Source organism: Bos indicus x Bos taurus, chromosome 19, assembly GCF_003369695.1.
Source record: "Bos indicus x Bos taurus breed Angus x Brahman F1 hybrid chromosome 19, Bos_hybrid_MaternalHap_v2.0, whole genome shotgun sequence".
NCBI lineage: Eukaryota > Metazoa > Chordata > Mammalia > Artiodactyla > Bovidae > Bos > Bos indicus x Bos taurus.
The window spans coordinates 51,936,457-51,963,221 of NC_040094.1; the positions used below are offsets into that span (position 1 = coordinate 51,936,457).

Consider the following 26,765-nt stretch of genomic DNA (forward strand, 5'->3'; position numbering starts at 1 on the left):
GTGGGAACACATGGTGTTATTCTCCTGACTCTGATGGTTATGTTTTATATTTGTTGTGGTGGTGTGTGTTGAGATTTTGTTGTATTTATTGTGTGTTTTTGTGGTTGTATAGGACAATGTCTTTGTTCAAAGGAAACAGACACTAAGCTGTCTGGGGGTGATAGAATGCTAGTTTTGCAAATTTCTCTCAAATGGTTCAAGGAGAAAAGTTCCCGCTATCCTTGCAACTGAATTACTTCAAAATAAATATTGTCTTTAGCATTTGAAAATGTGTCTAGAGTGTAGTGATGGCCTTGGTTGAGTGGGGCAGATGCTGCTGGGGTTTTGTTTGGGGTGGGAATTGATGGAGGTAGGGAGACTTTTTAAGCTATGGACCTTTGGGAGAACACTTCCCAGAAGGACCTCTGAGAGTAGATCAGGCAGGCAGTGCGGGCGGGGCGGGGCGGGGGTCGGGGTAGGGCTGGAATATGCCACAGCCAGTGGATGTTCCTTTTCATCAGGCCACCTGGAGGTTAGCTCCCAGGACTCCGGAACGGGCTGGGAGCAGGTGTGCTCTGTCCTGTGGTCTGGTCCCGTGAAGAAACCTTCTAGTCACACTGTATATGAGGACTCAGCCTTCTGTTGCTCAGGGCATCCCCTGTTGCGTATTCTGGGCCAGCTCACTCATGCACAGAATTGATTGTCAGTTTTCCACTTCCACAGTCTGCATCCTGAGTCTCTTTTAAGAATGTTTCTCTAGCTTTGCATAGCAGCAGTACCATAGCCAATGAGATTTATCCAGTGTGCGATTATTGCTCATTTGAAAAAGAAAAAAAAAAAAAGACTGGCCGGGGTGATCCAGGGGTTAAGACTTTCACTGCCAGGGCCCAGATTCAGTGCCTGGTCTGGGAACGAAGATTTTTCAAGCAAGGCCAAAAAAAAAAAAAGAATGAGTTTCTGACAAGTGTGAGGGAAGAAAGCCAGGTTGGATGTGTTACCTGAGTCCCTGGCAGGGCAGGGACTGCCTTCTTTTTAGTCACTGATGAATTCACAGGATCAGAAGAGCAAGCCCATCTGGGCCTCCAGGAGTCAGGGAGATCTCAGAGAGGTGAGATGGGTTTAATGGCAGGATCCCTGAATGAGAGTGGGGTATAGGTGGCCGGGGCCCACAGGCATGTCTGAGAAGTGAGAGTCTGAGGCTGGCAAGGGGCAGGTGAAGATGCCCGAGGCCAAAGTGGCCCCCAGACTGGGGCACGGTGTGATCCAGGTCGGCAGGTGCAGGGGGCCAGCCTGAAGCATTGTGTTTCTTGGCTGTCACTCCAGCCCACCAGACTCAGGGCTCGCAGGAACCAGCTTCAGGCCATCTGCTTCTGGCCAGCCAGGGACATGTTCCACACTCCAGGGTTCATTTCTAGCTTGTTATTTCTAGTTTGTTTTCCAACCCAGGACAGAGCTTATGGCTGGCCCCTTTGGATTGTGGGTAAGGAAAGTGATCCCTTCCAGACCTGGCCAGAGAAGGGGAAATTAGGGACACCCAGCGGAGCCAGGCATCAGCACAGCTTCTGTCTCTGGTTTACAGAAACCTGCCTTCCTGGCAAACTGCCCATCCTGCCCCAGCCCCGGCCTATAAAATCCCCATACCCTCATTTCCAGTTGAACAGTGACTTGGAGCAGCACCATGCAGCTGAATTTCAGTGGCCTTCGAGCCCTGGTGACAGGAGCAGGAAAAGGTAGGTATGAGCCGGGCAGGTGGGGATGTGAGAGGAGCTGAGGTTAGAAAACAAAATGAGCAGACCCAGAGCCTAGTGCTGGAGCCTGCACATTCCCTCTGTGCCTGTCACAGCCTGCCCTGCCGGCAAGTGCCTCCGACTCCAGCCACCGAACCAGCCAAAGTGGGCCTGCACTGCTCCCTACCATCCAGCAGGCCCCACTGGGACAGGACACTAGCCTCTCCCTGGCCAATGCAAGAGCCCTCCTGAGAGGACGGCCCTCAGACTCAGTCTGAGCAGATGGGGGCGCATCTAGCCAAGGCCTCTTCCATGGGCCCAGCAAGAAGGGGCTGCCCTCTGGGCCTCCCTTGGCTGGATCCTGGTTGTCCAGATCCCTGCCTCCTGCCACCTCCTGGGCCAACACCCCTCTGGCCAGCACCCTCTCATCACGCTTTCCTGAGCAGCATATCTGCAGCCACCACCGCAGACTTGTTGGTCCATCTTCCTGCCTGGTGAACCCCTGTAGGTATTGGACGGGACACGGTGAAGGCCCTTTATGCCTCAGGAGCCAGAGTGGTGGCCGTGAGCCGCACCAACGCTGACCTGGTCAGCCTCTCCAAGGAGGTGAGGTGTACGGGCCTAGTGTGACCCGGGGCCATGACCCTTGGGGATGCCTCATGAGCCTGCCAGGAGCACCCCTTTGGTCACCGGCCAATGCCTCCCCACAGTGCCCCGGGATAGAGCCTGTGTGCGTGGACCTGGGTGACTGGAAGGCCACGGAGAAGGCTCTGGGCGGTGTAGGCCCCGTGGACTTGCTGGTGAACAATGCCGCCGTGGCACTGATGAGGCCCTTCTTGGAGGTCACCAAGGAGGACTTTGACAGGTGAGGAGGAGGGAAGGAAGCCGACGGGAGGGAGCTGTCCAGGATGTGTCTCGGGCGTGACCACAGCCTAACTGCCTGCCGGCTCCCCAGGTCCTTCAGTGTGAACCTGCGCTCTGCGTTCCAGGTGTCCCAGGTGAGGTGGTGGGAGGCTGTGGCTCAGCACTGACGTGGCCCAGGTCGGGGTGCGGTGGGCTCAGGCCGTCCCCTGTCTTGGCTTCCAGATCGTGGCCCAGGGCATGATCAACCGTGGAGTGCCTGGCTCCATTGTCAATGTCTCCAGCATGGTGGCCCATGTCACCTTCCCCAACCTAGCTGCCTACAGTGAGTCCCTCTAGCCAGTCTTGAGCCCCTATTCCGGGCAGGAGCAGTTGGGCTCCGGGCTGGGCGTCATGCAAAGCCTGCTGAAGCCTTAAGGATCCTCAGTGCTGCCTTCTCCTCACAGGCACCACCAAGGGTGCAATGACCATGCTGACCAAATCCATGGCCATGGAGCTGGGACCATACAAGGTAGGCATGGGGGCCCTGGGGTGCCAGGGGCCCAGGCCTAAGAAGGCACGCAGGGTAGGGGTCAGGTGGGTGGTGGTGGGCAAGGTTGGGGCCTGGGGATCAGAACGGGGGTAGGGGGCTTCAAGGAGTGAGTGAGCAAGCTCAGGGGGGGCCGTGAGGGCGGGGTTCCTACACCGTCTGAGGCCGCCCCTCTGGCCCCTCCGACCCCAGATCCGGGTGAACTCCGTGAATCCAACGGTGGTGCTGACAGCCATGGGCCAAAAAGTCTCGGCTGACCCTGAGTTCTCCCAGAAGCTGAAGGAGCGCCACCCGCTGAGGAAGTTTGCAGGTCAGGGGGGCTTCCCGGAGTGGCGGACGTGGCTGGGGCGGCTGGGCAGAGCCAGCCGGGCCGAGCCGCGCTGACCCCGCCCGCCACCCGCTGTAGAGGTGGAAGACGTGGTCAACAGCATCCTCTTCCTGCTCAGCGACCGCAGCGCCTCCACCAGCGGGTCAGGTATCCTGGTGGACGCCGGGTACCTGGCCTCCTAGAGCGCCACGCTCTGGGCGCCAGCGGGATGGTGCGCGGCCGAGCCTGGCCCCGCCTCCACGCCCCGCCGCCTCGCCCTCAGGCCTCCAGGGCCACCAGGCGAAGGCTTCTCCACGCCCTAGGCCACGCCCCCGACGCCATCCACGCCCACGCCCAGACAACCATCTGCAGGCTCCCGCCCCCGGCTTGGTCCCACCTCCACGATGCATTTCGCCAGCGCCCCACCAGCCTGCAGACCCATACCTAGCCCACCCTGCCCACCCCCCGAACCAGACCACATTCCTCCACATCCACACCCAGTGTGTGGATGCCAGGAGACCCAGTCCCTGTCGATCCCACCCACTCTGTGGTCCAATGTGCGAGGGTGGATTTGCCTAAATAAAAAGAAGTTCTGAAACAAGTAGCCTTGTCAGGGCTCTGGATGAGCTTGCCCCAAGGGCAGAGAGGGGAGAATCAGGGACTGAGCCGCAGGAAATCTTAAAAGAGGTAGAGAGGGGGCAGTTCCAAAGCCAAAGGAATTCCACAGCTGACCCGCGACTTTGATCTGAATGGCTGTGTTTCCTTGTCTTTGCTGTCCATGGCCCTACTACACCCAGCCTTCTCTGTGCAGAGGGCAGCCTGCACCCAACTTTCCTTCCCTGTGGTTCTGGCTCTGATCTTCAGCCCAGCATCCCCTGCTCTGACTACCTTTGGCTGGAGAAGGAAGAGGGTCTAAGGAACTGCAGGGAGATGCTCTGGACCATCCCTAGGGAAGATGGGCCTGAGCTCTCAGCCCTGATGTGAAGGAGGTAGGGGGCTGGTGCTGGACTATTATAGTTTCTCCAACCATGAGAAACCCAGTTTCACCTTGGGGCACACCTTCCCCCACAAGACTATCCATGAAGAGGGCAGCCCCAGGTAGGGCAGTGTCCAGAGCTGCTGCCCTGCCTACTGTTCCTGGCCTGACCCCGGACACAAGAGCCCTGCACCTGGGGCAGCTAGAGGGTCTCCCGGGCCCTGCTGGGATTCAGTTGTGCTTGCCCTGGTCAGCTTCCTGTAGGACCCATGGCATCTGAGTGTGTGATGAGGGCCTGAGGTGGTCAGTCAGCTGGCCTGGTGCAGTGTACAACCCTGGGCAAGGAGGCAAGAGACAAAGGGCTGGGGTGGGGCCGTCCAGGCAATGGTAGTTCTGGGTTGAGAGAACAAAGGGCATTTCTGCTCAGCCTCAGGGCTTCCAGAGCAAGGTCTGTGCCAAAACTGATCTGGATCGGTGCAACTGGCCCACTCTGGGAGTTGCTGATGGACAGGAAAGCTTGGCATGCTGCAGTCCATGGGGTCGCAAAGAGTCGGACACAGCTGAGCTGAACTGAACTGGCCCACAGAGGATCACGGGACAAAGAAAGGATTTGGACACCATTCTGGGGGTGCCAGGAAAAGCCAGTGAAGGGATCTGAGCTGACGTGCCTCTCAGGAAGGACAGGCTGGGGACTGTCCCCACCCCCCGCCCCTCCCTGCCTCTTGGCTTCTGGCAGGCAGATGGCAGGGTCCAAGGTTAGGAGCAGAAGGCAGGGTTAGGTGGGAGCCCAGAGGGGATGGGCAGTACCACATGACCAGGTCTGGTAGGGAGAACTCACTTGGTGATCCTCCAGGGGCTTCTCAAATCTGTGCCTCCTGCTGACCCCAGGCCACCGTCTCCTCCAGACAATCCACCTCTCTGGGCCCAAAGCCACATGACCCAGGGGCCCTGCAGTCACCAATTGCTTACATAATCCTGGCCAAAGAAGGCCTTCAGGGCAGGTTCTAGGCTTTCCCACCATGATCCACAGAACAAAGTAGCTTTAACAGTGGAACCAGTGCATGCATGGACATATGAGCACACATATATCTCTAACTGACCCTAAAGCTCCAGGAAGCAATGCTTGCCCTTGCGGGCCACAGGTACCCTGATGACCCCAAGCCTAGCCTATGCCAACCTATCCTAGTTTTTGAAGTACTAGTGACCTTCTGCGGGTGGGTCGGACGAGTTAGTGTCTCAACACCCTTTGCAGCTAAAGTGCCCCTTTGCTGTCCTTGGGCTCTACTTCAGGCTTATCAGTTCAGTTCAGTCACTCAGTCGTGTCCAACTTTTTGTGACCCCGTAGACTGCACCATCCGAGGCTTCCCTATCCAGCACTGAATCCCGGAGATTGCTCAAGCTCATGTCCATCAAGTCGGTGATGCCATCCAACCATCTGTCGTCCCCTTCTCCTCCTGCCTTTAATCTTTCCCAGCATCAGGGTCTTTTCCAAGGAGTCAGTTCTTCGCATCATTTCTTCTTCAGGCTTACAGGTTTGTCCAAACCCTTTCGCTCAAAGCACTACAAGTGAGCTTGCATGAGCTGCTCCCAGGTCTGGGAGAGGGGATCATGTGATCCTTTTAGCCAGACTTTTATTCTCAGAAACAAAAAAAGGGTTAGCACTGCGTTCTCTTTCACGAGGTACCTTCTCTCCGATAAAGTGAAGAAGTGAAGTGAAGTCGCTCAGTCGTGTCCGACTCTTTGCGACCCCATGGACTATAGCCTACCAGGCTTCTCCGTCCATGGGATCCTCCAGGCAAGAATACTGGAGTCGGTTGCCATTTCCTTCTCCAGAAGATCTTCCCGATCCAGGGATTGAACCCGGGTCTCCCGCATCATAGGCAGACGCTTTACCGTCTGAGTCACCAGGGAAGTCTAATACCTTCTTTCCGGTATTAATTACCACATCTGATTTTATTTATTTATTTATTTTTGTAATAACCTACTTGGGAAGGGAAAAAAGTATGCGGGGCCCGCTAACCTTATTTTCCCTCGGGTTGAAGTGCCGCTGAGAAGGCAATCTGATTGATAAACTCTGCCCCAGGATCGGCGAGGACTCTATGTGCCTCACCTCGGCCGCGCCCACTCCTTTTCGGCCAATCGCCCCCGCGGGGAGACCACTATTTGAATATCCCCGCCCGCGGCGGGACACCACCCTGCGATTGGCCCGCCGCGCCCCGACCCGCGCCCTTCTAAACCCAGGAGCGCCGCTCAAGATTCGCAGTGTGGCCACCGGAACATCATGGATTTGAGACTCGCGGGGCGCCGGGCGCTCGTCACCGGGGCGGGCAAAGGTGGCCGGGGATGGGTACCCTCACTCATCCGCGCTCCTCGCAGGCATCGGTCGCAGTATTGTCAAGGCGCTACACGCGGCTGGCGCCCGAGTGGTGGCCGTGAGCCGGACCCAGGCCGACCTGGACAGCCTGGTCCGCGAGGGTAGGCGCCGCCCTGTCCCAGCCCAGAGGGCTGCAGGGGGGAGCTGAGGGCGGCCCATCAGGGACACACGGGAGCTGGGCGCTGGGGCTCACCAAGGACTCTTAGCACCCCCGCCCCTCGCCGGACGCGCGGAAGAACGGCGACTCCCCCTGGACTTAGGAGGAGGCAGAAATGGCTGCTTTGCTGGGCCAGAGGCGCTCTGGTGCTGGGAGGAAGTAGACTGGCTGGAGGCGGGGCTAGATCCCTGATCCTGAAGCCCCGAGTTGAGTTGCCCAAAGGCCAAGTTAACTGTCTCCCGACAGCACCCTGGGAGCCCCAAGAAGGCGACTGGTTCCCCTGAGACCCCTAAGCCCCTACCCCTGGGAGACTGAAAGGTCACGAAAACACAGTCCCTCTCCCTTGAATGGGAGAGGCCCAGCTGTAGCCTCTCCGAGGCATGGAGTCTCTGGTCGATGTGCCCCCTTACCACATAATACACACAGTGCCCCGGGGTAGAGACCGTGTGCGTGGACCTAGCTGACTGGGAGGCCACGGAGCAGGCGCTGGGAGGTGTTGGCCCTGTGGACCTGCTGGTGAACAATGCAGCTGTGGCGTTTCTACAGCCCTTCCTGGAGGTCACCAAGGAGGCATATGACATGTAAGCCGGGGGTGGGGTGGGGTGGGGTGGGGTGGGGTGGAGGAGCGCCCCTGGGGAAGGGCTGTCTCCTGCTGCAGGGCCTCAGTCCCTGACCGGGGTCTGTCCATGTGCCTCCAGGTCTTTCAATGTGAACCTTCGGGCGGTCATCCAGGTGTCGCAGGTGCGCTGGCTTCAGGGCAGGAGTGGGGGTTGCTGGGTGATGCCAGCCCTGCCTCATCCTTCTTCTGCCATTTCAGATTGTGGCCCGAGGCCTGATAGCTCGGGGAGCCCCAGGGGTCATCGTGAATGTTTCTAGCCAGGCCTCCCAACGGGGACTGACTAACCACAGTGTCTACTGTGAGTGAGCCCGGGCTGTGCCCTGCCCCCACTCCCACCCCCCGCAACCCCCCATCTGAGCAGGCAGCTCAGGCTCCACACGTGCCGACCCTCCTCACAGGCTCCACTAAGGGTGCCTTGGACACACTGACCAAAGTGATGGCTGTGGAGCTCGGGCCACACAAGGTGAGCCCCAGTGGGACGCCTCCCATCGCCCAGTCCCTGTGCTCAGAGAGCCTCAGCCCACCGAGTTGACCCCCTGCCTGTGCCAGTGCAGATCCGTGTGAATGCAGTCAACCCCACGGTGGTGATGACACCCATGGGCCAGGCCGCCTGGAGTGACCCTCAGAAGGCCAAGGCCATGCTGGACCGCATCCCCCTTGGCAGGTTTGCCGGTGAGTTGGCCGGGAGCCCGGCTGGGAGTCACGCCAGTGGCCTGCTCAGGTGAGGGGTGGGAGGAAGGGACGAAGGGCAGCTCCTTTCGTGCACGTCCTGAACCGCACCTTGCCCGCAGAGGTGGAGAACGTGGTGGACACCATCCTCTTCCTGCTCAGTGACCGCAGCAGCATGACCACAGGCTCCACTGTGCCAGTGGATGGGGGCTTCCTGGCTACCTAAGCTCCCCCCTCCATCCCCACACACCCCTGTTCCATGCTGAACCCACCTTTACCCCCATCCCCCTTCCCCATCTCTTCAGGAAACATGATTGTTCTGTCCAGCCTGCACACTCACACTTAGGCTGCAGTCATGTGGCCGGAAGATGCAAAGCTCAGAGCTGGGCATGGGGACGAGTCCCAGGTAGAGACACCTTTTCAGCTCTCATCCTGGGCCAGTGGCAGCCTGGCTCTCCTGCCAGAGATTTTCGGGCCTGGCTAAGTCCCTGGCAGACATGTAGGACCTTCCAGAAGGCCAGCTTCTAAGGAAGGTAGTGAATTTGACCAAGGATGGCTTTTGGCCCTGTCCGGAAGCCTCTATGGTGGAAGCGGTGGTGTTTTTAACGTGAATGTTCATTGGTATTCCTTAAGTCAGCGCAGAAAACAAAAGTGAGCCCTGAGCAGGCTGCGTGCTGGAGCTTCACTGCTTTGTTCATGGTTGAATGACTTCTTTGCCGAATCAGGTGGTGGTTTTCAGTTACTGAGAGAATATTCCCCTCAGCATTGTGAGTCCTTCACCATGTACAGGGCATAGTCCATCGCAAGATCCAGCTGTAGAATTTGCCAACTTCCATGGTGACATATTCCCTCCTGTTTGATGTCCTTGAGGTGGAGCTGGCACAGAGATGTCTGTCCTCCACTTTCCCATGCTGTCCTCACCACACAGACACAAAAGGCTTACAGTAACCCAAAAGCACAGATAATAGTACCTGTACAAAAATGTTTAGGAAGTGATGGGTTTTGAGTATTTGTTAATTTCATTTTAAAATACAACTGATTTCAAGTTTATGTAATTCTTAACAGTGGTTACTTAATAACTCGCTAGCAGAATTCCTGAAATCCAGCTGTCCACCCTCTGCACACCACTGCGGGGGAGCTGAGTGTCACTTAGCTTCATGTCACGGATCTGCCCAGAGTGGTGCCTTGCAGGCCCCAGGGGTGAAGTCCTAGTGACAGGCCGGGCCGCCCCTCACCTCCCGCCGTGTCTGCCCAGCAAACCCAAACTGTTGACCCGTCTGCCACCCCTCCTGTCCTCTCCACACCTCCACAGCTGCACAACGCCCTCCCTCTTGATGGTGTGTCTTCGTGAACACTCAGTTGAGTGACCCCTGGCCTTGGCCTGGGCTCCACAGGGCCCCCTAGGGCCTGACTGCAGAATGTACTGCGCCACCCCTGGGAGCTGCTGAGGGGTGCTGTGCCCTCCCAGAGGCCTGAGGTCAGCACAGGAGGGGCTTGCTTTATCCAGAAGGGGCCAAGCACACTCGCTCCCACTCACTCCCATACTCACTTGCATTCCATAGGGTCCCTCCTATGAAGACTGAGAGAGCTCATGTGGCTTTGGGCTGGGGGGTGGGGAGTGTCAAGCGCACCTGCTCTGTACCCTTGGTTGGCAGGGGTTGGGGGCCTAGGACCCCCAGGGTGGAGGAGTAGGCAGGGAGAGACCTGGGCAGGGCAGGTAGTGAGTCGAGGACAGGAGATGATGAAGGCTTATTGTATAAAATAAGAAGGGGCTGCCCCATCATGGGGCACAAGGACAAAACCCACCCCCCAAAACTCCCTCATCTGGGAAGCCCATCCTGGGGTTGCCCCGGACCTGCCCCTACAGCCTGAGGGAGACCCTGCTCCCTTCTGGCCTCCAGTGGGGGCCAGGGGAGGCTGGAGCTGCGTCCCCACGAAGATGAGGCAGAGCAGACAGGACCCCATGGCCCCCGCAGCGCCCCTGGAGCAGCAGCCTCATCCCCAAGCTTCTTCCCCTTCCCCACCCCCACCACTCCCCCACAGCGGACTCAAGGACACATCTCAACACAACAGATACAGGCAGGAGGGGGCTGCTCTTCCGGAAGTGGGGGCTCTAGAAGACCGTGCACTTCTTCCCTGGCTTTTTCACAGGGGGCGGGCAGAGCACAGCCCGAATGGCCTCATCGAACACTGTCTTCAGGCCCCGCTGGGTCAGGGCTGAGCACTCCAGGTATTTGACAGAGCCTGGGGGCAGCCAGGAAAGAGGAGAGGGCAGGGCCACACCTTGGCTTCGCTGGACCGGCCTGCACTCCCATACCTGCTCCACCGGCCCATCCCCTAACCAGACCACCTTCCTCCACATCCACACCCAATGTGTGGGTGTCAGGAGAACCGTTCCGTCGCTCCCACCCACTGCGTCCTCCAATGTGCTGTGATTCGTGGCTCTGTCGTGTTCAACTGTTTGTGACCCCAAGGACTGCAGCGTGCCAGGCCTCCCTGTCCATCACCAACTCCCAGAGTTTACTCAAACTCCTGTCCATTGAGTTAGTGATGCCATCCAGCCATCTCATCGTCTGTTCTCCCTTCTCCTCCCACCTTCAATCTTTCCCAGCATCAGGGTCTTTTCAAATATGTCAGTTCTTCCAATCAGGTGCCCAAAGCACTGGAGTTTCAGCTTCAGCATCAGTCCTTCCAATGAATATTCAGGACTGATTTCCTTTAAGATCAACTGGTTGGATCTCCTTACAGTCCAAGGGACTCTCACGAGTCTTCTCCAACACCACAGTTCAAAAGCATCAATTCTTCGGCGCTCAGCTTTCTTTATAGTCCAACTCTCACATCTATATACGACTACTGGTAAAACCATAGCTTTGACTAGATGGACCTTTGTTAGCAAAGTAATGTCTCTGCCTTTTAATATGCTGTCTAGGTTGGTCATAACTTTCTTCCAAGGAGAAAACATTTTTAATTTCATGGCTGCAGTCACCATCTGCAGTGGTTTTGGAGCCCAAAACAATAGTCTGTCAAGGTTTCCATTGTTTCCCCATCTATTTGCCATGAAGGGCTGGGACCAGATGCCATGATCTTCGTTTTCTGAATATTGAGTTTGAAGCCAACTTTTTCACTCTCCACTTTCACTTTCACCAAGAGTTTAGTTCTTTTTCCCTTTCTGCCATAAGGGTGGTGTCATCTGCATATCTGAGGTTATTGATATTTCTTCCAGCAATCTTGATTCCAGCTTGTGGTTCATGCAACCCAGCATTTCTCATGATGTACTCTGCATATAAGTTAAACAAGCAGGAAGACAATATACAGCCTTGACGTACTCCTTTCCCAATTTGGAACCAGTGTGTTGTTTCACATCCAGTTCTAACTGTTGCTTCCTGACCTGCATACAGATTTCTCAAGAGGCAGGTCAGGTGGTCTGGTATTCCCATCTCTTTCAGAATTTGCCACAGTTTGTGGTGATCCACACAGTCAAAGTCTTTGGCATCGTCAGTAAAGCAGAAATAGATGTTTTTCTGGAACTTTCTTGCGTTTTTGGTGATCCAACAGATGTTGGCAATTTGATCTCTGGTTCCTCTGCCTTTTCTAAATCCAGCCTGAACATCCAGAAGTTCACAGTTCATGACTCTTGAAGCCTGGCTTAGAGAATTTTAATCATTACTTTACCAGCATGTGAGATGGGTGGAATTGTGCCTAGTTTGAGCATTCTTTGACATTGGCTTTCTTTGGGACTGGAATGAAAACTGACCTTCTCCAGTCCTGTGGCCACTGCTGAGTTTTCCAAATTTGCTGGCATATTGAGTGCAGCACTTTCGCAGCATCGTCTTTTAGGATTTGAAATAGCTCAACTGGAATTCCATCACCTCCACTAGCTTTGTTCGTCGTGATGCTTCCTAAGGCCCACTTGACTTTGCATTCCAGGATGTCTGGCTCTAGGTGAGTGATCATGTTGTAGCCACGCGTTCTGGGAAACAAACTCACTCAGAAGGACGGTGCAGATAGTGCAGCGCAGGTTATTACACCGGCGGGCCCAAGGCAGAGTCTCCTCTAGCCAAGGACCCCAACCAGTTTTTGTGAAAACCTTATATACCCTAATGTACATGCCCAAACCTACCTCCCCAAATTCCCTGAAACTAGTCTGAACAAAGGAAAAGAAAGATACAATCAAAGTTAATCTGTGATTCATATGCCTTAGGTAGTTCAGTTCAGTCACTCAGTCGTGTCCGACTCTTTGCGACCCCATGAACTGCAGCACACCAGGCCTCCCTGTCCATCACCAACTCCTGGAGTCCACCCAAACCCATGTCCATCGAGCCTGTGATGCCATCCAACCATCTTATCCTCTGTCGTCCCCTTCTCCTCCTGCCCTCAATCTTTCCCAGCATCAGGGTCTTTTCCAATGAGTCAGCTCTTTCAGTCAGGTGGCCAAAGTTGGAATTTGAGCTTCAGCTGGAGTTTCAGCTTCAACATCAGTCCTTCCAATGAACACCCAGGACTCATCTCCTTTAGGATGGACTGGTTGGATCTCAGTGGACAATTAATAGGCTTGTGCTCATACCCCAATAAGCATAATAGAATTATGATTCTATTCGGTTACACAGATAATTAGGGTATTCTTTTAGATGACGGAGAGTCTAGGTACGAGACCTGGGGCTCTTCCTTCCAGGGGCCTGGTTTTCCAGTTGGTATGTCGTTTCCGTAGATACTAGGCATGTAACTCAAAGTCCACAGTCCGGCCCAGGATGGAGTCCTGCTTTCCAGATGGAGCCTGCTCTGTCGGTTTCCTCCTTCATTCCCCACTCTTGATGCTCTTAATTCATAGTATGAGCATCATTCATAGGGATATATTGGACCCTGGCTCTCTGACCACCAATTTGGGAGAACGACACCAACCTTTGGGTTACAAAGTTCATAATACATTGTAAAATGCAGGGTCCACAAAGCAGAATTATCAAGGCAACTATAACAATGGTAAATATAGTTTTCCACCAATCCCCCTTCACCCAAGATAGGACCGAAGTCCAGAAAGGAATGTTTTCATTTGACATTGCTTTTACCTGGTTTTTCATGTCATCTAAAGCAGCTGATACATAACCAGATAAATCAGGAATGTATACACAACATTCAACTTTAATTATAGCACAGGTCCCTCTTTGTACTGAAACTCTGGTTAGTCTCAAGATGATACCAGCAAGTCCTTGTAGCAGCAGTTGATTGTAGAGCTTCACCTCTGTTTCTTCTTTAAGATGCTCTTGGTTTCACGGGGCTCAGTGGGGTCCTTTTGTGTAGTCCACTTGGTGTCCTCCGGGTCTGCGTGGTACGCTCTCTTCACCCTCGTGTGGTGGATCCTGGGAGTGACACCTGCAACTTTAACTGCAGTAGGGCTGCTTAGAGCAACAGTATATGGACCCTTCCAATGTGGGGCCAAGGAGTCGTGTTTCCAGTCCTTGACCACACCTGACCCCCGGGCACAAATTCGTGAATCTGTTCCCCGAAGGGGAATGGCACCCTTCCTTGTACAAACTTAGTTACCTGATTTATTACCTTACCCAGTTGTTCCATCTGCTGTGAAATCTCATCTCCCCTTACCTGAGGCAAATTTGTTGACAGCTGTTTTATTATGGGAGGGGGTCTCCCATACACAGTTTCATATGGAGAAGAGCCATGGGACCGTGAGGTCATCCTGGGTCTTAGTGGAGCCATTGGAAGCAAGTCCACCCAGGAGCAGTCAGTCTCTATGATCCATTTTGGACAGTGTCTCTTTAAGTGTCCAGTTAATTCATTCCAGCATCCCAGAACTCTGGGGCCTATATGCAGTGTGTAGTTTCCATTTGATGTTTAAAGTTTTGCTTATTTGTTGTACTAAATCAGCTACGAAAGGCAGGCCATTGTCTGATCCAATGCTGGTAGGAAATCCAAATCTAGGAACTATCTCCTATCTGCCTGAGCAGGCACTGGACTACTTCTGATGCTCTTTCAGTCCCGGTAGGAAAAGCTTCTACCCATCCTGAGAATGTACATACCATGACCAGCAGGTAGTGTTGGTGAGGTTTCATTTCAGTGAAGTCCACTTCCAGGTGTTCAAAGGAAGCCTGCCTTTTAGCTGAATCCCAGAGGTTTCCGTCTGTGCTGATAGGCAGCATTGACCTGTGAGCAGGCAGTGCAGTTCTGAGATTCTGTCCTGCATAGAGAAGAGAGGCGGGGAACCAAGAAATATTTTTGAATTAGCTCTTCCAGTTTATCATGGCCTAGGTGAGTCGCTTGGTGTGGTTGGCTTACCAGAGTGGGTGCCAGTTCCTCTGGTACCAATAATTTGCCACTTGGCAATGCCCACCATCCCTTTTCAGTCTAGATGGCCCCTTCCGCTTTGGCTAGTTGGTTTTGGGCTTCACTGTATTTTGGAGAGTCCAGTGTTAGGTCAGGCAGCTCCGCCAATACAAGAGCTTTAATAGGGGCTTCACTTTTCACCCCCAAGCCCTCAACTGTTTGTTTAGGGGTTTTATCTGTCAGTCTGTTTCCCCGAGCCTGGGGGGTATCCTCTTTTTGACGTCCTTGGCAGTGTATGACTGCAACCACCTTTCTGGTTCCCAGGCAGCATCTAATAGGGTCAGAATTTCTTCCTTATTTTTAATATCTTTTTCACTAGCTGTCAAAAGGCCTCTCTCCTTATACAGAGCCCTGTAGTGTGGCAAAAGCATGCCTGGAGTCTGTGTAAATGTTTGTCTTCTTACCTTTTGACAGCTGGAGGGCCCGGATTAGAGCATATAGTTCGGCCATTGAGCGGACCAGTGTGATGGCAGAGAGCCAGCCTCAACGATGGTTTCTTCCATGACTACTGCATATCCCGACAGTCATTGTTCTTGTTTCACCAGGCTAGTGCCTTTGGTGTACAGGACCAATTATGGGTCTGGGATTGGCCGGTCTCTCAAGACAGATCTGGCATAAACTTCTAGGATTTCCTCGTAATCATGTGAGGGCCCACCTTCTCCTACAGGAAGGAGAGTGGCTAGATTCAGGGCCTGACAAGCCTCAGTAGTAACATGGGGGTTCTCACATAACAGTATTGAGTAACTGAGTAATTACTCAATTACTGGTATCGAGTAATCCAGGATGTCGACAGGTATTTATGGGGGCCCCCTCAGAGGAGAGTGCTGACCTCATGCGGGACTTTACGATCAAATCTTGGCCCAAAGTCAGCTTGGTTGTCTCCCAGACCAGTAAGACAACAACAGCAACTGTCCATAAGCATCGCAGCCACCCAGTGGCAACATTGTCCAGCTGATTAGAGATAAGTCACTGGTCTGTCCCATGTCCCCATAGTCTGGGACAGCACTCCCATAGACACCTTGTCCTTTTCAGTCACATGAAGAGTAAATGGCTTAGCAAGGTCTGGCAGGCCCAAGGCCAGTGAGTGCTGATGTAATTGTATAGGGTTTGAGTTCTATTACCAATGGGACTTGTTTTGCAAGCCCGGGGCGGAGGGGTTGTCTTCTGCCCAGACCTCAGGGAACTGTTGAGTTAACTCTCTCTCTCTCTCAACTGTGTAGCCCATCCAGTTTCCCTTCAGGGAGATTGAGCAACCTCCATTCATCTTGAGGGGTTACCGAGAGGGAGAGTAAATAGGTGGTTGAGCCCACTCAAAGAGTGTGTCTTTCATGGGGGGAAAGGTCACTTGTGCCCCCAATTTAGACAGCAAGTCTCTTCCCAACAAAGGCACATTCAGAGATGTATAAAAATTCATGAGTCACTTGGTGCCCTACATCTGACATTTTTGGGGTAGGCTTGAGGCACAAAGGCTGCATTTATCACCATCTGAGACCCAGTGGGCTCCGGATCTATTGGCGTATAAACTCTATAGGCCTCGCGTAGTCTTTCATAGAACTCAGAGGGTGATTCGCTTTCCCTTTGAATCACTTTGGAGGGTTTTATGATACTCATAGCTTTTCGGGCCCCCCTTGTGAGGCCTTGTAAAATAGTCACCCGACATCTCTCCAGGTGGCCCCCCTTCCTCTGTGGTACAGTCCCAGCTGGGCCTCTCACTGGGGGTGGCTAGTTCTGCCCACTGCTGCGCGTTTGCAGTACCCTCAGGTGCCATTTCTCTTAACCATTTTTGGCCTCAGTTAGGATCCTGTGTCTTCCCTCAGTGCTGAAAAGGGAGACTAGTAGTTGGATTATGTCTTCCCATGTAGGGCGGTGGGTTCGAAAACTAGTCTCCATTAGCCTAATTATGACTTGTGGCTCCTCCGAGTACAGTGGAGTGTGTCTCTGCCAGTTTAATACATCCGTAGAGGAAAATGGCTGGTAATAATAAGCTACAGGGGGTGGATGGTAGTGCCCACATGTGTCCTGAACCAGAGGCTATTGTAGCTCTCTGAGGGGCATCTGTAGTGGGCTTCTTTCCCCCTGCTCTTTGGCGGAGCGCAGCCTCTGACTAATTGCTGTGTTTTCTTCCTCCTTACCATCAGTGCACACCGGGAGAGGTGGATACCATCTAGGAGGTCCACCTGAGGTGGAATTCTGGGGGCACTGACCAGAGGTCTCCATCGCTGGGATCAGAGCCTGCTGAAATGGCAGCTCTATGATCTCCAGGAGAGCTGGCGGAGGAGCAGCGGCTGCTGCAGGACCTTCACCTGGCCCTGGATCGGGCATTAAGGCAGCCTCTGGTCCTGGTGGAGCACTGGGCGGTGGGCTCGTCATTCTCCAGTGTGGGGGAGGGGTCAGGTCATCCCGGTCCAAATCCTGTAGAACTTCTTCTTTTTTTTTTATCATCAGTCAATTTTTGTGCCATTAATATTTTCCCTTCCCTTCCCTTCCCTACAAGGGTACAGAACCTTGTCCAAGTAGGAGGGTCTTGAGCTAACCCTAGCCATGAGTCAATATATGGATATTGATATCCATATATCAATATGGCTCTCCTGTGACTACTGTATAGACTGCTTCCACTATTTTTGAGTTCATGGTGTTCTCTGGTGGCCACCCTACTCCCATAGGGGGCCATTCGACCTCACAGAGTATGTGGAGGTGGTTAGGCTTCATCTTCACCCCATAGTCTCCTCCAAATCCCTTCTTTAAATTTTTAATCCTGCAGTCCAATACAGCTGCCTTAGAATCATTTCTTCCCATCTTGCTTACCTTCTCAGACTGTCTTCTACTTTTCCTTTTTGTTCTGTCTATGAAGTTCTTGGCACCATACATACTTCTGATATTTCCACTCAATGAAACACTTAAATTGCCATTGGGGTTTCCTAATTGGGGTGAGAGGAGCCTTACCTGCCAGATCTCAGAGGGAGAAGGGGGATCAGAGTGTCTTCACCTGCCAGTCAGCACTGCCAAACCAGAATACCACGTGGTCCAAAACTGTTTCTCCCTTAACTTTTAAGTCCATTCTGCCTTGGTGGGCTTGATCAGGAGAAGATGAAAACACAGATGGGTTAAATATCCCACATCCCAGGCTGTCTCCGGAACAGCCAATTCATACTCACTTATGTGTCCCCCTCCTTCTAGCCTGATAATTCCGAGGGGTCAAGAATTTCACAGCAGATGGGACGCCTCCTTGGGGAGGGCAGAATACAAGCACACAAAGACCAAGTTTTTCTCCTAACAATCTCCTGGAGATAGCTTGGTAATAATTTTCCCCAAGACAGCATCGACACTACCTCCTAAATGACATTCACAAATTTCCTTCCTAAGCCCTAACACGCTTGTCAACCTGCATACCAAGCAATCGCTCCCACCTGCCTATTCCAGGCTCCTGTGGGTCTGTGCCCCTTCTAGTCCCTCCCAGGGGGGTGATCAAGCCCCCTCTTCCACCTTCCCGGGTGGGTTCCTCCTCACCTGAGCGCTCAGTTCCCCTGCTGCCGTCCACTACCTGCTAACATGAAAGGTCCGGGTGTTGAGGAGCAGAATCCTTCCAGAAGGGCAAGGCACCTTCCCCCCTCTAGAAGATTCAAGCCGCAAGCCCTCAGAGTAGTCCCAAAGGGGACCTGTCTCCTCAAAGTGAGGAGTTTCCCGGCCAATGCACCAAATATAGCCACGCATTCCAGGAAACAAACTCCCTCAGAAGGACAATGCAGATAGTGGAGTGCAGGTTATTACACCTTTGGGCCCAAGGAAGAGTCTCCTCTTAGCCAAGGACCCTGACCAGTTTTTCTGAAAACTGTATATACCCTAAGTGTATGTGCCCAAACCCACCTCCCCAAATTCCCTGAAACTAGTCTGAACAAATGAAAAGAAAGATACAGTCAAAGTTGACCCATGATTCATATGCCTTAGGCCTACGTAGTTAACAGTGGACAATTATCAATAGGCCTGTGGTCATACCCCAATAAGCATAATAGAATGTATGATTCTATCTACACAGATAATTAGGGTATTCTTTTAGGTGATGGAGAGTCTAGGTACGAGCCCTAGGGCTCTTCCTTCCGGGGGCCTGGTTTTCCAGCTGGCATGTCATTTCCATAGATACTGGGCATATAGCTCAAAGTCCACTGTTGGGCCCAAGATGGAGTCCTGCTTTCCAGATGGAGCCTGTTCTGTCTGTTTCCTCCTTCAATCACACCATCATGATTATCTGGGTCATGAAGATCTTTTTTGTATAGTTCTTCTGTGTATTCTTGCCAGCTTTTCTTAGTATCTTCTGCTTCTGTTAGGTCCATACCACTTCTGTCCTTTATTGTGCCCATCTTTGCATGAAATATTCCCTTGGTAGATCTCTAGTCTTTCCCATTCTATTGTTTTTCTCTATTTCTTTGCACTGATCACTGAGGAAGGCTTTCTTATCTCTCCTTGCTATTCTTTGAAACTGTGGATTCACATAGGTATATCTTTCCTTTTCTTGTCTTTCGCTTCTCTTCTTCTCACAGCTATTTGAAAGGCCTCTTCAGATAACCATTTTGCCTTTTTGCATTTCTTTTTCTTGGGGATGGTCTTGATCCCTGCCTCCTGTACAATGTCAAGAACCTCTAACCATAGTTCTTCAGGCACTCTGTCTATCAGACACAATCCCTTGAATCTGTTTGTTACTTCCACTGTATAAGCCTAAGGGATTTAATTTAGGTAATACCTGAATTGTCTAGTGGTTTTCCCAATTTTCTTCAATTTAAGTCTCAATTTGGACCCAGAATGGTGTCCAAATCCTTTCTTTGTCCCCTGATCCTCTGGGAGCCAATTCAGTTCAGCTCAATTGTGTCCGACTTTTTGTGACCCCATGGACTACAGCACACCAGGCTTCCCTGACCAGCACCATATACCGGAGCTTGCTCAAGTTCATGTCCATCGAGTCGGTGATGCCATCCAACCATCTCATCCTCTGTCGTCCACTTCTCCTCCTGCCTTCGGTCTTTCCCAGCATCAGGGTCTTTTCCAAGGAGTCAGTTCTTCGCATCAGTTCTTCTTCAGGCTTATGCTACTGGTGCTGCTGCTGCTAAGTCGATTCAGTCGTATCCGACTCTGTGCGACCCCATGGACCGCAGCCCACCAGGCTCCCCTGTCCCTGGGATTCTCCAGGAAAGAACACTGGAGTGGGTTGCCATTCCCTTCTCCAATGCATGAAAGTGAAAAGTGAAAGTGAAGTCGCTCAGTCATGTCTTATAGGCTTGTCCAAACCTTTCGCTCTAAGCAATACAAGTGAGCTTGCCTGAGCTACTCCCAGGTCTGGGGGAGGGGAGCATGTGATCCTTTTAGCCAAACCTTTCTTCTCAGAAACAAAAAAGGGTTAGCACTGCGTTCTCTTTCACCTTCTTTCCGGTAAAAATTACCATATTTGGTTTTATTGATTTTGTAATAACCTACTTGGCAGGGGGAAAAGGCTGCCGGGGCCCGCTAACATTATTTCCCGCCGGGTTGAAGGACCACAGAGAAGGCAAAACTCTGCCTCACAGAGAAGGCAATGGCACCCCACTCCAGTACTTTGCCTGGAAAATCCCATGGATGGAGGAGCCTGGTAGGCTGCAGTCCATGGGGTCGCGAAGAGTCAGATACGACTGAGCGACTTGACTTTCACTTTTCACTTTCATGCATTGGAGAAGGAAATGGCAACCCACTCCAGTGTTCTTGCCTGGAGAATCCCAGGGACGGGGGAGCGTGGTGGTTGCCGTCTACGGGGTCACACAGAGTCGGACACGACTGAAGTGACTTAGCAGCAGCAGCAGCCTCACGGTCAGGCGAGGACCCCGTGTGTCTCTCCTAGGCCGCGCCCACTCCTTTCGGCCAATCGCCCCCGCGGAGAGACCACTATTTGAATATCCCCGCCCGCGGCAGGACACCAACCTGCGATTGGCTCGTCGCGCCCCGCCCCCCTCCCGGCCCCGCCCCGCGCCCTTCTGAACCCAGAAGCGCAGCTCAAGATTCGCAGTGTGGCTGCCGGAACATCATGGATTTGAGACTCGCGGGGCGCCGGGCGCTCGTCACGGGGGCGGGCAAAGGTGGGCCTGGGGAGGTGGTCGGGGGCGGGCAAAGGTGGCCGGGGATGGGTACCCTCACTCATCCGCGCTCCTCGCAGGCATCGGTCGCAGTATTGTCAAGGCGCTACACGCGGCTGGCGCCCGAGTGGTGGCCGTGAGCCGGACCCAGGCCGACCTGGACAGCCTGGTCCGCGAGGTAGGCGCCGCCCTGTCCCAGCCCAGAAGGCAGCAGGGGGGAGCTGAGGGCGGCCCATCAGGGACACACGGGAGCTGGGCGCTGGGGCTCACCAAGGACTCTTAGCACCCCCGCCCCTCGCCGGACGCGCGGAAGAACGGCGACTCCCCCTGGACTTAGGAGGAGGCAGAAATGGCTGCTTTGCTGGGCCAGAGGCGCTCTGGTGCTGGGAGGAAGTAGACTGGCTGGAGGCGGGGCTAGATCCCTGATCCTGAAGCCCCGAGTTGAGTTGCCCAAAGGCCAAGTTAACTGTCTCCCGACAGCACCCTGGGAGCCCCAAGAAGGCGACTGGTTCCCCTGAGACCCCTAAGCCCCTACCCCTGGGAGACTGAAAGGTCACGAAAACACAGTCCCTCTCCCTTGAATGGGAGAGGCCCAGCTGTAGCCTCTCCGAGGCATGGAGTCTCTGGTCGATGTGCCCCCTTACCACATAATACACACAGTGCCCCGGGGTAGAGACCGTGTGCGTGGACCTAGCTGACTGGGAGGCCACGGAGCAGGCGCTGGGAGGTGTTGGCCCTGTGGACCTGCTGGTGAACAATGCAGCTGTGGCGTTTCTACAGCCCTTCCTGGAGGTCACCAAGGAGGCATATGACATGTAAGCCGGGGGTGGGGTGGGGTGGGGTGGGGTGGAGGAGCACTCCTGGGGAAGGGCTGTCTCCTGCTGCAGGGCCTCAGTCCCTGACCGGGGTCTGTCCATGTGCCTCCAGGTCTTTCAATGTGAACCTTCGGGCGGTCATCCAGGTGTCGCAGGTGCGCTGGCTTCAGGGCAGGAGTGGGGGTTGCTGGGTGATGCCAGCCCTGCCTCATCCTTCTTCTGCCATTTCAGATTGTGGCCCGAGGCCTGATAGCTCGGGGAGCCCCAGGGGTCATCGTGAATGTTTCTAGCCAGGCCTCCCAACGGGGACTGACTAACCACAGTGTCTACTGTGAGTGAGCCCGGGCTGTGCCCTGCCCCCACTCCCACCCCCCGCAACCCCCCATCTGAGCAGGCAGCTCAGGCTCCACACGTGCCGTCCCTCCTCACAGGCTCCACTAAGGGTGCCTTGGACACACTGACCAAAGTGATGGCTGTGGAGCTCGGGCCACACAAGGTGAGCCCCAGTGGGACGCCTCCCATCGCCCAGTCCCTGTGCTCAGAGAGCCTCAGCCCACCGAGTTGACCCCCTGCCTGTGCCAGTGCAGATCCGTGTGAATGCAGTCAACCCCACGGTGGTGATGACACCCATGGGCCAGGCCGCCTGGAGTGACCCTCAGAAGGCCAAGGCCATGCTGGACCGCATCCCCCTTGGCAGGTTTGCCGGTGAGTTGGCCGGGAGCCCGGCTGGGAGTCATGCCAGTGGCCTGCTCAGGTGAGGGGTGGGAGGAAGGGACGAAGGGCAGCTCCTTTCGTGCACGTCCTGAACCGCACCTTGCCCGCAGAGGTGGAGAACGTGGTGGACACCATCCTCTTCCTGCTCAGTGACCGCAGCAGCATGACCACAGGCTCCACTGTGCCAGTGGATGGGGGCTTCCTGGCTGCCTAAGCCCCCCTCCATCCCCACACACCCCTGTTCCATGCTGAACCCACCTTTACCCCCATCCCCCTTCCCCATCTCTTCAGGAAACATGATTGTTCTGTCCAGCCTGCACACTCACACTTAGGCTGCAGTCATGTGGCCGGAAGATGCAAAGCTCAGAGCTGGGCATGGGGACGAGTCCCAGGTAGAGACACCTTTTCAGCTCTCATCCTGGGCCAGTGGCAGCCTGGCTCTCCTGCCAGAGATTTTCGGGCCTGGCTAAGTCCCTGGCAGACATGTAGGACCTTCCAGAAGGCCAGCTTCTAAGGAGGGTAGTGAATTTGACCAAGGATGGCCTTCGGCCCTGTCCGGAGGCCTCTAGGGTGGAAGCGGTGGTGTTTTTAACGTGAATGTTCATTGGTATTCCTTAAGTCAGCGCAGAAAACAAAAGTGAGCCCTGAGCAGGCTGTGTGCTGGAGCTTCACTGCTTTGTTCCCGGTTGAATGACTTCTTTGCCGAATCAGGTGGTGGTTTTCAGTTACTGAGAGAATATTCCCTCAGCATTGTGAGTCCTTCACCATGTACTGGGCACAGTCCAGCACAAGATCCAGCTGTAGAATTTGCCAACTTCCATGGTGACATATTCCCTCCTGTTTGATGTCCTTTAGGTGGAGCTGGCACAGAGATGTCTGTCCTCCACTTTTCCATGCTGTCCTCACCACACAGACACAAAAGGCTTACAGTAACCCAAAAGCACAGATAATAGTACCTGTACAAAAATGTTTAGGAAGTGATGGGTTTTGAGTATTTGTTAATTTCATTTTAAAATACAACTGATTTCAAGTTTATGTAATTCTTAACAGTGGTTACTTAATAACTCACTAGCAGAATTCCTGAAATCCAGCTGTCCACCCTCTGCACACCACTGCGGGGGAGCTGAGTGTCACTTAGCTTCATGTCACGGATCTGCCCAGAGTGGTGCCTTGCAGGCCCCAGGGGTGAAGTCCTAGTGACAGGTCGGGCCGCCCCTCACCTCCCGCCGTGTCTGCCCAGCAAACCCAAACTGTTGACCCGTCTGCCACCCCTCCTGTCCTCTCCACACCTCCACAGCTGCACAACGCCCTCCCTCTTGATGGTGTGTCTTCGTGAACACTCAGTTGAGTGACCCCTGGCCTTGGCCTGGGCTCCACAGGGCCCCCTAGGGCCTGACTGCAGACTGTACTGCGCCACCCCTGGGAGCTGCTGAGGGGTGCTGTGCCCTCCCAGAGGCCTGAGGTCAGCACAGGAGGGGCTTGCTTTATCCAGAAGGGGCCAAGCACACTCACTCCCACTTTGATCTGGGTCCCTCCTATGGAGACTGAGAGGGCTCAACTGGCCTTGGGCTGGGGGGTGGGGAGTGTCAAGCGTACCTGCTCTGTACCCTTGGTTGGCAGGGGTTGGGGGCCTAGGACCCCCAGGGTGGAGGAGTAGGCAGGGAGAGACCCGGGCAGGGCAGGTAGTGAGTCGAGAACAGGAGATGATGAAGGTTTATTGTATAAAATAAGAAGGGGCTGCCCCATCATGGGGCACAAGGACAGAACCCACCCCCCCCAAAGTCTCCCATCTGGGAAGCCCATCCTGGGGCTGCCCCGGACCCGCCCCTACAGCCTGAGGGAGACCCTGCTCCCTTCTGGCCTCCAGTGGGGGCCAGGGGAGGCTGGAGCTGCGTCCCCACGAAGATGAGGCAGAGCAGACAGGACCCCATGGCCCCCGCAGCGCCCCTGGAGCAGCAGCCTCATCCCCATGCTTCTTCCCTTTCCCCACCCCCACCACTCCCCCACAGCGGACTCAAGGACACATCTCAACACAACAGATACAGGCAGGAGGGGGCTGCTCTTCCGGAAGTGGGGGCTCTAGAAGACTGTGCACTTCTTCCCTGGCTTTTTCACAGGGGGCGGGCAGAGCACAGCCCGAATGGCCTCATCGAACACTGTCTTCAGGCCCCGCTGGGTCAGGGCTGAGCACTCCAGGTACTTGACAGAACCTGGGATCGGCCAAGAAAGGGGGCAGTGAGGAGAGGTCATCGAAGGCGGGGGCGGAGCACAGGCTAATGCTGTGGCTCCCAGAGCACACTCCTCTCCTCCCTGCACCAGCAGGCCTGGACAGGCCCACTCACCGATCTCTCGGGCCATGGCCAGGCCCTGGGGGTACGTGATGGGTGCTAGCTTCTTATCCCGCAGTCGCTCGATGGTGTCCTTATCGTCACGAAGGTCCAGCTTGGTGCCCACCAGGAGGATGGGCGTGTGCGGGCAATGGTGCCGAACCTCTGGGTACCACTGTGGGAATGGAGGCTCTGATCCCTAACCCTTGGGGGCCTTGCCCTCAGCCTGGCCCAGAGCAGGCCACAGCTCTCAAGGGCCCCTTCCTTGTGCCTAGAACCACACTTAGCCCTTCTTGCTTCACAGGGCAACCATTAGGTCTGGTAAAGCAATGACCAAGAACAAAAATATGCTGCCAAGAAGCTTCCAAGCTCATCTGGGCGTCTCAGTCAGGGCCCTCCTTTCTCTGAGAGCTGCACTCACCAGCCCTACCCCAAGTGGAATAGGCATCTCTTCTGCCTCCAAAGGACAATTTGCCTCTGTCAGGCCTTCAGGCAAGAGACCCTGCCTTGTAAGGACAAGTTCTCTGGGCAGTCTCCACCCCTCCCAGGAAGACCAACCCGGCTTCCTGCCCTGCCCTACCTTGGCTCGAACATTCTCAAAGGAGGCTGGGCTCACCAGGGAGAAGCAGATCAGGAAGACGTCCTTGGGAGAGAGGAAAGGAAGGACCATGTGGGAAGGGTCAAAAGGCTCTGAATCGCCTCAGTCCCCAACACACACATGCACCAGGCCCTCGGGGCCTCTACCCAAGCCACCCAGCCCCTGCAAGCCCCGCTGTGGTCCCCTACAGTTTGGGGGTAGGAGAGTGGCCGCAGGCGGTCGTAGTCCTCCTGCCCGGCGGTGTCCCACAGCCCCAGGTTGACCGGCTTCCCATCCACCATCACATTCGCAGAATAGTTGTCAAAACTGCAGAAACAGAGAGATCTGTCAGTGTTTGGGTTCTCAGTCTGCACACACCTGGAGCTCTGTCAGCAACTTGCTCCACCCCAGGAACCCAGACTACGGCCACTTGGGCCCCACCTCGAAGCCCAGAGGAGCTTCGCGCACAGGCGCCCACACCCTCTGCTCCCCACCTCTGGACCCGCCCGCCTGCTCACACTGTGGGGATGTACTCTCCGGGGAAGGCGTTGGTTGTGTAGCTGATCAGCAAGCAGGTCTTCCCCACGGCGCTGTGGAGAGAGGGCGAGCCCACGTTGCTCCCAGGCCTACCTCTGCACGCCGCTCAGCAAGGGCGGCCCCCTCCCACGGTCCCAGGGTGGGGACAGGGGTGCCTGCCCTGCAGATCCGCAGTGAACGAGGGACAGAGGAGGGGCACCAGGGCAGGTGGGCTTTGGGGACAGAGTGGTGGGTGCGGGCTGCGGCAAGCCGCCTCAGCGCCCCAGACTGGTACCGGGAGGGTGGCACCCACTGAGGGTTCAGCCCAGGTGAGAGCCCTTGCCCCACCCACCCGGAGGCCGGGCGGGGCCGCGAGCAGCTGGCAGCATCAGGTGGGCCTGGGCTGGAGGCCTGCGCCCGGCGAATAGCCGGGACCCCGCCCCACCACGTCCTCCCGCCCCTGCCCGGTCCCTGGGCGCCCACAGGCCGGTCGGGGGCGCATCCGGGCCGCCGCGCCTGGACCCCCAGCCGGGATCCCTGGCCCGTGCGCGCGCCGCCTCCTCCGCCCTGGCCGCGCCCCGGAGCCGCGCGCCCTGCCCGGGAGGATCCCCTGGGCCAACCCCGCCAGGCAAGCCCGGCCGAGCGGCCTCCGCGCCGCGCACTCACCCGTCGCCGACCACCACACACTTGATGGCCTGCATGGGCGCGGGCCGGGCGGGCGCGGCCGCGAGCCGAGCTGCGGAGAAATGCCCGGCGCCGCAGCGGCCGCGGACCCGAGCCGAGCGCGGAGCCGAGCGGCCGGAGACAGCCGAGCGCTGCCGAGCGTCGGGCGCGGAGACAGCCGAGCGCGGCCGGCAGGGCGGGCGGGGGGCGCAGACCGGCCCCGAACCCGGGCCGACGCGCTTTGCAGAGAAACCTGGTGAGGGGCGGGACACAACGAACCCCTCAGCGAGTCTGAGCCCGGGCAGGCCCTCCCCGGTTCCCTGTGACCCACTTCATGGGGCGAGGGCAGCGCAGGCAGGCAGCTCCCAACCACCTGGACAGGTTGCGGTCGGTAGGCACAGGGTTTCCTCGAGGCAGAGTACCGCCTGGGCCCACCTACCCTCCAACCAAAAGGCAGCTGGTGAAAACTCGGATGTTTGCTGTCAGTCACCAGAGACCCTCAAGGCCGGCAGCCCGCTGCGCCCACATCC

The 26,765-nt window shown here is 55.4% G+C and overlaps 4 protein-coding genes and 1 long non-coding RNA gene across 7 annotated transcripts; 3 read left to right on the forward strand and 2 right to left on the reverse strand.

The window, feature by feature from the left end:
- Positions 1–997: 997 nt before the first annotated feature.
- On the forward strand, positions 998–4,004 carry LOC113878216 (carbonyl reductase [NADPH] 2). 2 transcript variants are annotated; one of them, XM_027519156.1, is made up of 9 exons: positions 998–1,087; positions 1,559–1,709; positions 2,215–2,312; positions 2,417–2,571; positions 2,662–2,704; positions 2,793–2,892; positions 3,014–3,078; positions 3,289–3,406; positions 3,503–4,004. In XM_027519156.1, exons 2-9 carry the CDS (start codon positions 1,658–1,660, stop codon positions 3,604–3,606), a joined length of 735 nt encoding a protein of 244 aa, XP_027374957.1. In that variant the 5' UTR covers positions 998–1,087; positions 1,559–1,657; the 3' UTR covers positions 3,607–4,004. The 2 variants fall into 2 exon arrangements, with proteins under 2 accessions (XP_027374957.1, XP_027374958.1); XM_027519157.1 differs by having other exon boundaries at positions 1,633–1,709.
- Positions 4,005–6,645: 2,641 nt separating this feature from the next.
- LOC113877619 (L-xylulose reductase) lies at positions 6,646–9,253 on the forward strand. Its single transcript, XM_027517884.1, has 8 exons — positions 6,646–6,712; positions 6,756–6,853; positions 7,337–7,491; positions 7,609–7,651; positions 7,728–7,827; positions 7,928–7,992; positions 8,084–8,201; positions 8,321–9,253. Exons 1-8 carry the CDS (start codon positions 6,661–6,663, stop codon positions 8,422–8,424), a joined length of 735 nt encoding a protein of 244 aa, XP_027373685.1. The 5' UTR covers positions 6,646–6,660; the 3' UTR covers positions 8,425–9,253.
- Positions 9,254–10,035: 782 nt separating this feature from the next.
- RAC3 (Rac family small GTPase 3) lies at positions 10,036–26,377 on the reverse strand. Of its 2 annotated transcripts, none has more exons than XM_027517886.1 (6): positions 26,239–26,354; positions 25,575–25,646; positions 25,266–25,383; positions 25,060–25,122; positions 24,491–24,654; positions 10,036–10,442 (listed from the first exon to the last, which is right to left on the reverse strand). In XM_027517886.1, exons 1-6 carry the CDS (start codon positions 26,271–26,273, stop codon positions 10,379–10,381), a joined length of 516 nt encoding a protein of 171 aa, XP_027373687.1. In that variant the 5' UTR covers positions 26,274–26,354; the 3' UTR covers positions 10,036–10,378. The 2 variants fall into 2 exon arrangements, with proteins under 2 accessions (XP_027373687.1, XP_027373686.1); XM_027517885.1 differs by lacking the exon at positions 10,036–10,442 and adding an exon at positions 23,843–24,362 and having other exon boundaries at positions 24,495–24,654; positions 26,239–26,377.
- LOC113877621 lies at positions 13,315–18,376 on the reverse strand. The gene is made up of 2 exons (XR_003506778.1): positions 14,936–18,376; positions 13,315–14,385 (listed from the first exon to the last, which is right to left on the reverse strand). It is a non-coding gene; the product is annotated as an uncharacterized LOC113877621 (long non-coding RNA).
- LOC113877618 (L-xylulose reductase-like) lies at positions 20,519–23,187 on the forward strand. The gene is made up of 8 exons (XM_027517883.1): positions 20,519–20,626; positions 20,704–20,801; positions 21,284–21,438; positions 21,551–21,593; positions 21,670–21,769; positions 21,870–21,934; positions 22,026–22,143; positions 22,263–23,187. Exons 1-8 carry the CDS (start codon positions 20,575–20,577, stop codon positions 22,364–22,366), a joined length of 735 nt encoding a protein of 244 aa, XP_027373684.1. The 5' UTR covers positions 20,519–20,574; the 3' UTR covers positions 22,367–23,187.
- Positions 26,378–26,765: the final 388 nt, after the last annotated feature.